Raw genomic sequence first — 13,076 nt, forward strand, 5'->3', positions numbered from 1 at the left:
ATTTACAGACCTGAAGTCTCAGTGGAAATTAAACTTCAGAAGTGCAGCTTGTAAATAGAATTTGATTTAGAGGTTTAAAAGTGGAACTGGTTGTGAAGTTACTGCAAAATTTTAACACCAGTGTTTTATACCCTTAATAGCCAAAATAAACAAAAGGTGTGAGAAAACAAGCTCAGGAATTAGGTGATTCCCACTACATCACAAAATAAGAAACAAATGTCTGCACTGTAGTGGTGGTATATACAGAAGCTAGAGAGGGAAAACATCAGATATATGAATGTATGCATTTTGTTAAAAATATTATTAAGACAGTTAACTATCTGAGAAAATATCTAACTACCAGTGCTTTTTAATCAAGTTTTACTGGAGCATTTATTTTGACTGGTGTACTCTTAACTTCAGAGTGATGTTTTATGTGGTAAATAAATAAGCGTGGTAATCAAGTACCTTTACTTTAAAGCTGGTGTTAATACCACAGCAAATTCTAATAATTAAATTCAGTATTATAGTTTTAAATAACAGAAATATATTTGGAAGACAATTTTCAGAGAATATTTTTTTTCTTCTACTTGACAGAAGTATTTTTCTAGTAGAGAACTCTTTCTTGTTCATTTCTAGAGATTAAGACGACAATTATCCATTCACATGGCTTTACCAAACAACCATGAAAAGGAACAGAAAGACAGAAAAAACAAGGCTATTACTGTTATGCTGCTCAATCTTGAAGTAAAGCATAAGTTCAGGCTTGTAGCGTATCTCTGTGTTAGCTCAGCCCATGATGTAAAGTCAGCAAGAATCATTTGGAAGAGCGTCTTCAATTCTAGCAGAAGTTGAAAAAAAATTCAAGGAGACTTATTTAATAAACACAGCGTAAACAGCATTCCAGATGTCATAACATGAGCAATCCAGAAAGGAAGTTAGGTGTGGGCAATTATTTGATGCTGAGTATTTATATTAATATAATCATATTTCAAATGCTATTTGGATAACCCTGCATCTATCTGCCCCACAGAACTAAGAAGCAAGTGTAAGGTAGCTTCAACAGCGGTTCCTGACCTGAGGAAACCTGTGCTGCGCTGGCCTAGAGGCTGAGCCAGGCTGGCGTGAGGGAGCTGTGCCGGGGGACCGTCTTGTGGGGTCTGCAGCCAGGCCGGCTGCCCGGCCCTTCCAAGGCACCCGGTTCCCCTCTCCAACCGCACGTTGCTTTCCTACAGTCTTTCAAATTCTTTGCCTTTTCCCATTATCAGAGGGGAGATCTAATCATAGCCCCTGCTATAGCAGCCACTTCCTCTTTCCTCTCCCCAGATAAATGGGGAATATAGATACACAGACTCCTGTGCCCTCACCTCTCCATGATTTCTCTTTTTCTCAGTCTTTTCTTAGAGTTCTGCTCAGGTTAACAGATTCTCACAGATATAAAGCTTTCAATCCAATTTGCGGCTGTCTTCCAGCCCTTTTCTGACTGATGATCACAGAGCATACATGGCACCTTTTTTTTTCTTTGGCCTCAGGTAGGGGACAATTTGATGGCAGGCATATATCATCGACTTCCTTTTTCTTAGTGGTATTCCCAGCTTCCCAAGCATTGCAAACCTTTGTTTACATCTGTTACTAATTCATCAGTTCCTGCATTTCTGATTTGACTGTTAACAGCTGAAAGCCTCAAGTAATGAATTCTGTGTGACTTCCATTTTTAGCAATGAAACCTGCCAATGACAGAACTGTAGCACTCCCATTTTATTCTGTTTGTTTCCCCACGAATATCTGCTAACTGGTACTGTAGAAGATCTAAAGAATGCTGCTCTTAGATTAAGAATTAAACCTTAATATTTTAAAAACAACTAGTTTACTATATTCTGAATAAGCTGTTGATAGCACCTGTTATACAAATTTTAAAAACAAAAATAACAAATGAAAAGACAGAAGACGCAATATAATTGAGATAACATGCATTACCGGTTAAAGTAGGTATGCAGTATCAGCCAAAACCTCACAGCATGTAATTAGGCACAACCACATTGAAGTTAATGAAATTATCATGATTTGTCAGCTACAGATGTGCAGCAACTAACCTAGAATAAGATTGTTTCATTTGCTTTATCTAAAAACAGAATAAAATATACACTATTTAAATGTCTTACTCGTCAACCCCTTTTCTACAGTTGTTTGTTTCTGTATACAGATCTATCTGACTACAGATTTTTAGCACTACATCCTTAATCCTTCAAACACATATAGAATTCTAAACCTGATATTATTCTTGTTCATGTCAACAATTTGGGTATCTGACTTTTACGGGGGCTACAGTGTAGCATTATGATCTATCATAGGGTTCAAAGGCAAATTTAGCTTTCTTCAGAAGCCCAGCTCCTATGTTTGTTGCCAGTAGCGCTGGATTTTACTACAGGCAACACTTAATTAGGAACATATATGCAAATATTTTTAAGCAGCTGTGCTAACAGACAAACACTGCATCAGCTGTAGGATGAGTAGTAGGAACATATCTTTAAATACAAGATGAATCCAAAGGTAGCTTATAACAGAGTGGAGGTCAAGACAGACATAGGTCAATAAATGGTCAATACTGGACAGTTTATAGGATTACAGAATTCAGGATAAGAAGTAAGCATGTCCAAAATGAGTCTGTTGCTAGCCAGTGAACAACTATTCCCCTGCAGCACATTCTGACAAACACGATGATTATTCTTCACTAATGTTTCATTACTGCTTGGATGTTTTCCTTCCTAGTGCAGTTATTTTTTGTTTCAAAAGACAAAATACCTACCCCAAATCTAAAGCACTAAACAGCAGGCAACTATACAGCATTATAAATTTAATTAACATCATAAAACACTCATTTTACTCTTTGGATGTTAATTTTAGCAACATAAATTTATATTGCATTTCTCTCATCCCTAAATGAATGTTCTGGCTACAGAACTGTAGCTTCTGCAAGAAATCAGAAATCCGTGTGATTCCTTTTTCTAACCACCTAATTTCTTAGATTATATTGTGGGAGAGGATAAGCTTAGAGGGAAGAAGGATTATCTAATGGCCCATTCCATTATAACTAAAAAAAATTTTTAACTGGAGATGGTTTAACATGTACTGCTTTGAAAATTGCATTGCTATGGCAACCTATTAAAAAACAAACCCTCGTAGGTACATTATATTGACTTGTAAGCATTTAAATGAGCTTGAAGGCCAAAAACTTCTCCAGATTTCGTATTGTTTATCTCTATGATGTAGGCATAAGCTGAATGTGAACGGTGTGCTTTTTTGAATATTTACATTCTTATCTAACCATGACTCTCTTAACCCTGCATGAACTCTAACTATGCAAAAGTAAATGGGATTTTAATTAAACTGAGTCCATTAAGCTTCTTGAAATGCAACGAACACTGTATGTTTTTCCCAATACAGAAGTGCTGTAAACTGGTGTGTATACCTTATATCCCTTTTTGAATCGTTTTCATTAGATTTTCTTTAATAGTTATAATTGTTAAAATACCAATTTACCTATCAAATCTGTGTGTTAAATGTTCACATAAATGTTAAATACCAAACACCTAATTATTTGAGCACTCAAAAATGTAGAAATGTTAAATGCTGAATCACTGCACGTTAACTAAAAGAATGACTAACAACTTGCATTAAACTTCATACTATTTATTTTTAGTTAATTCCACATCATATCAGTAATTTTCTTGCTCTGATACAAGTCTTTGCACTCATTTCACTGATATGTTGCATTACTTATCCCATTGCTTGGGAAAGGATTCAGGAATCTATTTTTAATATTTAACAGCATTTATTTAATAGCACTTTTCAACTGACCAATAGCCTTTATGATGGGTTTGTGAGAAGTTCAGAAACTATATATATATATACACACACACTTTTATAAAACACCTCTACAGATTGGTAGCCATATTAACACAACATACTTACATGCATTTGCAAGAAACAAATGCATTTGCAGTCAATAATTCAAAGTAAATGAATCCTTTAAATCACCACAATCAAAATCCAAATTCAAAATCCAAATCTATTTCTATAATATTCAGGAATAATGGAAGACTAGTAAGAGAGACCCCTGGGACAGCCAGGTCTTGATAAGCACTTTGTTGCAGGACTTTAAGGACAGATCTGAAAGGATATGGTAACATTCCCTTAGGCATGATAACATTTAACATTGCAGTGCCTAACTGCAAGGCATCAGGCCCACGGAATGACAGAGAACCAGGGCCTTTGTTAGATGCTTAAAACGTTCTACACAACGCAGGGGAGAGCTAATTGCCTCAGGCTGTTAACCAGTTCGAAGGGCAGAGTACAGCATTCCCCAATAGGAAATTCTCAGAACAACAGATTTGCTAAATCTTTTGCAAATCTCTTGCTAAGTCTACATATCTCTGCAGCCCAAGGTCCAGGGAAAGATTCATCTCTGCAGAGGATGTACCTTTTCACAGGTGTGATCTTACACAAAAAATGAGCCACAGTCACACTTTCCTTTAAAACTATGAGGTACATAACAACTGCAACTTCCCTTTAACACAGTATTCAAGTATACAGGGTGCTTACCCAGGAACAGAAGGACCCAGTTTCAGTTCTCTTAACACTTCAGAGGTAGTATCCTGACAAATGCATGAATTACCAGATCTCATGATATTCCACCTGGGGCACTCTCCACTCCTTACATCTCAAAAGGAAGGAAGGGAGCATGAATATGACACTGATTGATTAGTCAACTGCCTAACTGGGGTGAGGGGAGCTGTGCACCAGTTTCTGCTTCAAACATTGTGGAAATTTTCACCCAAAGATTGCTTAAAGAAACAAACTCCCACTAGCAAGTATGGGATTTGCAGAATGGCAGTTTTAGTAACAGGCACTTAAAATTCCTTCTATTCTTTTTGTGCTCAAATAAGTTGTCTGGGCACTCAAATGGCAAATGGCTATCTAAATAAAGAATGGATTTTTTTTTTTTTTTTTTTTTTACATTAAGAAAGCAGTTCCCAAATTTCAAAACTACTATCAGTAAAATCATGCAAGTATGCACATCAGGACCTACACACTATACATTCCCATCAGCATGGGTAAAACCCCAGTGGTTTTACTGCAAGTCACTGAAGGGTTTTTGGCTGGAGCTCTGAGAAGTCCATTTTCCAGCCAGCTCAAATGGTTAATTTGATTTAAAAAACGTGATTGTTGCTAAAAGGAGCATCAAATGTAACTTGTTCTATGGACCTGTAAGGACAAGAACAACATTTGAGAAAAAGAGAAATAAAAGTGATGTTTCAACTTGTACGATTTCCGTGCTGGATTTGGTAGACCGGAAAGGAACTAAAAAAAGGCTGCTAGGACCAAAAGAGGATGCTAAGTTAGTAATTATGTTGCTTGGTACCTGTTTTGTTTACTAATTGAAGGTCTAATTGGTTTGCTCTATTTTAATTAACTATGTTCTTATTTTAATTAGTTATTTTCCCCATCTACATTATCCTTAGTAGCTTAGCCTGATGCTATGAATAATATGATGAAGGGTTTAAAGTTAGGTTTATCTTTAGATGTTTAAAGAATTTCATAAGTGTTTAATAATGAAAATAAAACTGTTCTTTGTAAGTGTGGGTATTGCTTCTTCAAGAATTTCAACCCAGCTAAAAATACAAGTACCTTTTTTCTTTTTAAGTTAAGTCAACTGATATCAAGCATAATTAACATAGATGCCAAAAGAATTAATATAAGAGCACGACAGGTTTAGATATGCTAAAATGTTTGAGCTGGTTGAATCTTTTGAGGCTTTCCAACGCTATAGCCATTGTTGAAGAATCCATTTCAAAGTTACTAGCACTTATCTTTCAAACTTAGGGAACTTTATCTTTTCCCATAATAGAGGCCGGGAAAAGGCAGAGGGCCCTATGAAAGAACTGGAGAACTCGGACTAATTGTTCCGATTCCTGGGAGAAACATCAGAGTAAGTAACTCTTATAAAGCTACTTTGATTAGCAAAGACATATGTAGCAACTGATATCTTTTTCATATGAACTATTTTTGACAAATGTGTCTCCCTCCTTTATGTGGCAGGTAACACGCTTGGTGTATATGGAGAACTGTAGATCTTCAAGTTTTGGATAAAGTCTTGCCATATGTTTCCATTTGCAAGGTAAGGAGAGTTGGTCTATATGACACTAGCAGTATTTCCCCCATAGCTGGTTAGAAAACTACACCTAGTAGTAACAGCTCATTGTCAAAGTGCAACTACTTATCAAGATCAGGATTCTGTGGAGGCCTGTTCTGAGTATTGCTTACTCTAAGTTGTAAATGAAACAGAAGATACTCAATAAATTGGAGGATAACAACGAAGTGAAAACCTCTGAAAACATACTAGTAGATAATCACCATGTTTTTTTTTTTTTTTTTAAATCAGGAAGTAATTCAATAAGGACAAACGCAAAGTGCTAAACATAGGTAGGTATAGTCAACTGTTCAAATACAGAATACAATAAATATAGGAACAATCAGCAGATTTTTTCACAGAAGGATTAGAAAGCTTTAGCAGAAAAAAATGTAATATGAGTCAATATTACCATGCTGCTGCAAAGGGCAATCACAGTGGCATATATGAAAAGGAGCTATGCAGTCATCCTGTCCTACCCAACCCAGATAAGTGGTTAGCTGGAGTACTATGTCCAAGTTTGATTACTACATTTGAAGAAAAAAGGGGAAGGAAGAGTGTTCACTAAAGAGTCTGGAAAGCAACAAGAATGACAAGAGATCTAGAAAATATGACTGACAAGAAAGATTGGAGAAATCTGATCATTAAGTCTGAAGAAGGCTCAGGAAGACAGTAGTGTGGTCTTCAGATATGTAGAAAGTAACTAAGGAAATGAAGTACTCCCCATTCTGCTAAATAAGTCTTCTTTGCTAAAATAGTATCTGTTAAGTTAGACAAACTTTATAAAGTTAAAAATGGTTAAAGGACTAGAACATGCTGTCCAGGGAAACTTAAGAAGTTAAGTATTTATCAGAATATCATATAGTGATCCCATCTTTAGGTGTCAAAAGGCTATTTCTTGAGGCCTCTTCCAACTCAGTTTTGGGATTACTGATATTACAACTTTAATGCCACAACATAAAGAAAATTTCAGGTAGAATACTGTGGTAGGATACTTACCACTTAATTACCTCTGGGAAGAGGCAAATAGTAAATATCACAGATCTGCGACTTGGAAAGAGGCAAAAGGAAAATGCAGCCTTACAAGATTTGCATTAATTTTAGCCTTGAACTCTTTTGACACATTCCCCTCGGCTGAGCATAGCTCCAAAAATCTTTTTCTTCTTCCATAAAAGGTCATCTTGCAGATATCAGCAAAACACAAGCTGATGTTTCAGTGCCTGAAGGCTACTGTCCTATCACAGTAACCAAAGCATGCTACAGATGCAGTATCAGAAGCCATAAAAAGAAAAAAAAAAACGCAACCATCCCCACATTTAGAACTAGGTTTTCTAGAAAACAATTAGCTTAAAAAAAAAAAAAACACACCCAAATACTTAGGAAAAATTTTTCAAAAAAACATTTTGCTTAAATGGCAAACAACTTCAAATATACTATGAAAACTGCTTAATATAAAAATATCTAATTCTGCTCAACTACAAAGCAATTCATAAAAAGTGCCTGCAACTCATTTTATCACCAGAGAATAAAATACAGCTATTGAGTTAGAACAAAGGCAACTTTCACTCTGGAAAAACAGCTTTCAGCGTTATCAAACATGATCAAACATGACAACTGAGAGACCCCGAATGCTTTTAACTCACTCTTGTTACTCAGAGAGGATCAGCTATTTAAGGACTGGTAAACTGTTCACTTCTAAACTACATCTCAAATCCAGACAAACTCAGTTGTGCTTTATAAGATGTAAGCATTTGGCCACAATACGACCACCACCATGAAGAAGCTGCTAGTCCACCAGCAACTAGTAAACCAGGTTTCACAGCGCAAAGAACGCCATGTATCTGACATTACCAGTCACCCTGGCAAAGATTCAACTACAGATAGGCACTTTAGTATTTATGAATACTGAACTCCGCTTTTCTCTTTTTAAAAAGACTCCTCCTAGGAGCTGAATGAGTGATATTAACAAGATGCTGAGGAAGAAAGTTTAGTGTCATTGCCTCTACACTAAGCTTTCCGAAGACTACAAAATTTTCTCAGAAGTGTTAAATTGAGCAAAAGGAATAAAACTCATTAAACCTCCATCCTCCCTCAAAAACCCCACAAAAAAAACAAGCTTGTGAAAGCACCTGTCACTTTCTATATTTTTATTGTGCGTTTCATAACAGTGCTTAAAAATACTGGAGATGATTATATGTATTATGCCATATGTGGTAAGTCAGAGTAAGAGACAGACAGATCCTCCACAATTTTTATATTCTAATTCAAACAGACAAAAGGTAGACAAGATCAGTAATATCTCACTACGCAAAAGAAAGGCAGATCAGAGAAAGACGATCTTAGATCACACAAGACAAAGGCAGAAGTTGAACCTAGATCTTCCATGTCAGTGTATTAACTCCAAGTCCATCAAAAATACTGTGTTCTATATTTACATTAGATTTGTCAGAAGCAATTACATGAATTTAATTAGGGCTTGTTGACTTATTAGAACTTTTAAAAATCCAATTAAAGTTCCCAATTCAGAAAAATGCAAATGTGAAATTAAATCAAATAAAGACAATAAACCAAAATCTTTTTCATCAATTTCATTAAATTTCATTAATTGGCAATCCAGTATATCATAGATTACTTTTCTTCCTTTCATATACTGATGCATATAAATTCATGAAGTTCTGCACAGAAGATGGAATTAAGTTGTCAAGATCATAATCAACTTCAAAGGTAGGTCTCCTTCCAAAAATTACAAGAGCAAGAAATACAGCAAAATGTGCAGTAAGTCCCCATATCTTGAATGACATGTTACGCTCATGGTCATCATATGTAAAGCAATGCATCCGACTTAAGTGACCAGATGAAGTTTTGTAAGGCAAGGTCCTGTATTTTAAGGGCTTGATGAAGTATTCCAATGGCACCACAAAAACATCACTCACTTCATCTGGATTAGGAGTGGCCTGGAATGTATCCTCTATAAATCCTACAACTGGTGTTACCAAATGATTCATCTAAAAGAAAACAAACAAAACACAACACGAACACTAACTTTGTACCAAGTAAAGGAGAGTTCTTTATTTTAAAAGCATTTCAGATGAGTATGAGAAACCTATGAAATAGTCATACTTGTAATGCAATTTTAGTCCCTCAAATGGCAAGATATTTATATTTACTTTTAAATATACTTCCAAACTTTTTAAAATTCTCCTTTTATGTTAATTAAGCATTGCTTTTGCTAATATTCTGCTCATGCCTAATGAGCACATAGCTCCTAAAGTTTGTCAATCTGCTAGAGAAAAAAAAAACAAAAGCATGTTATCTTACAGGTCTCCTTGACTTATTTTGGGGAGTTCTGATTTTGATTCAAATTTTTCAAATCACTTATACTTTTTGTGTATATGTTATATATGCACATATATATACACACACACAGATATGTTATCATAGATGTACAGTGTGTATATATACACTTTTTTGAAACTGCTGGTTTATGCACATTTTTATTTTAAAGATGATCCCTTCTTCCATAAGGAGGCAAAAATCCGTTGAAATAGTCCCTTGCATAAAGTGGGCACTAATAGTGTTTTGCTTATCTAACTAATTCAATTTTTTAGTAACGATAAGCATTAATGCCAAAGCTCAACATTTGTACTGTTAGTTTGATGCAAGTCTGAATCTAAGTCAAAAAATCACTTTGAATGTACATACAGGGGAGACAAAAGTAGAATCTGACAGGTAAGATTTATGGTTCAAATCCAAAACTGTATCATATTCAACAATTTGTACTGTTTTAAGTAACTTTGAGTTCTGTACTTATTTCCTCAACAAAGTTAAAATAAATTTAGAAGTAGACAGTACTTCACCAGGGTGTTAAGAGTTCAGTGTTTCCTGTATATTCAAAAGGTGCCTGAAAAATATGATCAAAACATGTTGTTTCCTATTGACTGAGGCAATTCACTGGAAAACACTGAAAATAGTAATGAAAACTGAATGCATCCTTCTCACCTATAGCCTCTGAACCGTGTGGGTCTGATATTACCTATACAACATAATAATTGAAATAAAGCATGTTTACAACGCAATTTTAAGACTAATTCTTTGTCTTTTTAATGAGGCGAGCATATTGCTAACAGTAAGGAGCTAACAAATACAAAAGCAAACAGTAAGAGTATTAATAAAGAGAAACCTACATCAAAAAAACACTTAACATCAAAAATGAAGTCTTTTACGACTTAATATCTCCTCTGTACTACGGGAAAACTGATCCCACGTAAAATATTGTTAGAAATTAATAGTCTGAATTTACAAATAGTGACCTACATCCCAAAGATGTCTGCAGAATGGAAGAAGTCGCTTTCCCAGAGTTACATACAGAATGCCCGAATCATAGTCCACATAATTCAGGCTGCAACAGACCTCTGGAGGTTACCTAGTTCCAACCCCCGCTCAAAGCAGAGTTAACTTTGAGGTTACATCAAGCTGCTCAGGACCTTGTCCAGATGAGTTCTGTGCATTTTTAAAGACAGATTATACAGTGTCTCAGGACAACCTGTTTCAGTGTTCAGCTAACCTCATGGTGAAGAATATTTCCCTGCATCTAATCAGAACCTCCCTTGCTGCTGCTTGTGGGCACTGTTTCTTGTCCTTTCGCTGTGCGCCTTCAAGAAGAGCCTAGTTTCATCTTCTCTATAACCACGCAGGGGGTAACTAAACACAGCAATTAGATCTCCTGTTAGCTTTTTCTTCTTCAGACTGAAGAAACCAAGTTCTCTCAGCCTCTCCTCACACTCCATGGGCCCCTCCCACTATCCTGGTGGGTTTCAAGTGGACTCTCTCCAATTTGCCAATGCCCTTCTAGTACTCCAATACTGGCTCTGGGGAGCCCATAACTGGTCACAGTAGTCAGATGTCACCTCACAAATACCAAATAGAGAGAATGTCTTCTTTCACTCTGTGGGAAAGAAAGGCTGTGTACTTTAAGAAGCAGTGGTTATTCACAGTAATAGGTTTGAAGAGATCATTATTGACCTTATAAAGGAAAATATAAGTGACAATGACACGATTTTAAGCTTGCTTTCTAATCATACGCTGACTTACTCAGTTTATTGCTTACTTTATCAAGCCCAGGCACAAGCCTACAGACGACTTCCACCTCCTCTGGCTGGAGTCCCACTTCTTCTTTGGCTTCTCTGAGAGCAGTATCAATTTCATCTTTATCTGCTGCTTCACTTTTACCTCCTGGAAAACATACTTCCCCTGGTGATCTTCTCAGCTAGAATTTAAAATGATATCACTGTTTAGTATAAGAAGCCTGACACTTCTCCTTAGATCTACACAGACACTAGTTCACATTACAGTAGTAGTGAAATAGTTTGTGTTCCATTTACCTTTCCAGGTCAAGGAAGCTAGAGAAACTGTGATAAGAGGACTTCTGCAGATTAGAAGAAAGGTGTCTTATCAAGAGCTACATAGGAAGACATTCAGAATTTTCCCCCCCTCAGACTAGGCCTGTACTTTGCCCTCATTGTCAGAAATACACCTACAGTAACCTGGGTAGTACTACACAAATCATGCTATGTGTTTTACTTTAATACTTTCAAATTAAAGTTTTATGTCTTCTTGCTTTCATATGAGACTTCCAGATGAATCCAGACAGCCAAATGAAACAGCAATATTAAAATATTTAAGGCAAGAGCAAGAACAGCTAAAATACACATCCAGATAATGCTATCTTTTTGTACATTATAGGAATAGGCTTATACAAAGACAAGTAAAAAGCCCATTTACCAACAATTTATTAGCTGAGTAACTAACCATTCGGGTCTTAGAACTTCTAAGAAAAAAATTCTCTTCATTTTTCAATAATAAAAAAACAAGGTAAGCAGGATAAGTATTCAGTAGGTCTGCATAAAAGCAGTAGATCTAAAGTGGGGAGGGGGAAGCCCAGGGGATTTTTAAAGAAAGTAAAAGGCTGACAGAAAAGCTGCGGGGAGTTTAAGATCGTTGCCTTTCCCTCTCACAGCTGAATGCAAGAGAAGAGTTATGCTAAACGCAGACTCAGAAGCCACATTCACCAGAAGCACACTGGGCAAGCAATTCTCCTCGAGGCCTAGCAAACGGGATCAAGATTTCCCGTCCCGACCCGGACGCCGTCCCTTCCCGCCGCGCAGCTCCCCAGGATCCCGGCATTTCCCAGCCGAGGCGCTGGGCTGCGCGGCCCCCGCCTACCTGCGCGGCCCTGACGGTGAGCAGCAGGCCCAGCTGGCCGCCCCGCACCAGCAGCGGCAGCAGCACGGACGCCTTGGGCAGCGGCAAGCGGGAGAAGCGCCCTCCGACATCGTGCTTCCTCAAGCGGGCTCTGGCCGCCGCTTTTACGCCTCTCCTAGAGGTGAGCACACAGCAGAGGCGCCGTGACGGACCGGAGCCACGCGCGCCACCTCTCAGCACCCCGCGGGCAACAGGCCGCCCCTCCTCACCGCCCCCGGAGCCGCCTTCCCCGCCGGCTCCCCCCTCGGCGGCCGCTACCTTTCCCACTCTCCCTCCCGCTCCGCAGCCGCCATCTCCGACACCCCGTCCCGGCAGCCGACTTCCCCCTTCCCTCCCCGCCCCCTCCCCCTTCTTGACAGGCAGGTCGGATTCTCCAATCAACGCGCGAGTTTGCCAGGCACCGCCCTCTGATTGGCGGCGAGGGGGGGGGCGGGCGAGGTCCCGGCACCGCGGCCGTCACGTGACGGGCGCCCCGACGCCGCGTGAGGGCTCGCGGGTGGGGGGAGGGGGGGCGCTGAGGGGCTCGGCCGGCGCCATGACCGCGCCCGGGGGGCGGACGGCGGCCGCCGCCGCCGCCGCTTCTGCCGTTCAGCCCGGCCCGCAGAAGGGCAGCGTTTACCGCGGAGAACGAAGCCGCGGGGCAGCT

The 13,076-nt window shown here is 38.5% G+C and overlaps 1 protein-coding gene across 1 annotated transcript; it reads right to left on the minus strand.

Moving 5' to 3' along the window:
* Positions 1-8,301: 8,301 nt before the first annotated feature.
* Positions 8,302-12,777, minus strand: NUDT7 (nudix hydrolase 7). Its single transcript, XM_068956219.1, has 4 exons — positions 12,689-12,777; positions 12,392-12,545; positions 11,277-11,435; positions 8,302-9,174 (listed from the first exon to the last, which is right to left on the minus strand). Exons 1-4 carry the CDS (start codon positions 12,721-12,723, stop codon positions 8,791-8,793), a joined length of 732 nt encoding a protein of 243 aa, XP_068812320.1. The 5' UTR covers positions 12,724-12,777; the 3' UTR covers positions 8,302-8,790.
* Positions 12,778-13,076: the final 299 nt, after the last annotated feature.

The sequence above is a fragment of the Struthio camelus genome, chromosome 10 (genome assembly GCF_040807025.1).
Source record: "Struthio camelus isolate bStrCam1 chromosome 10, bStrCam1.hap1, whole genome shotgun sequence".
Classification (NCBI taxonomy): Eukaryota; Metazoa; Chordata; class Aves; order Struthioniformes; family Struthionidae; genus Struthio; species Struthio camelus.

Bases quoted from the DNA above. Each gene is read 5' to 3' on its own strand.
- NUDT7 (XM_068956219.1), bottom strand. From the start codon at position 12,723: ATGGCGGCTGCGGAGCGGGAGGGAGAGTGGGAAAG. The intron at 12,546-12,688 runs GTAGCGGCCGCC...GCTCACCTCTAG, and splicing joins CGGGAGGGAGAGTGGGAAAG to GAGAGGCGTAAAAGCGGCGG. The intron at 11,436-12,391 runs GTAGGCGGGGGC...TTTAAATTCTAG, and splicing joins TCACCGTCAGGGCCGCGCAG to CTGAGAAGATCACCAGGGGA.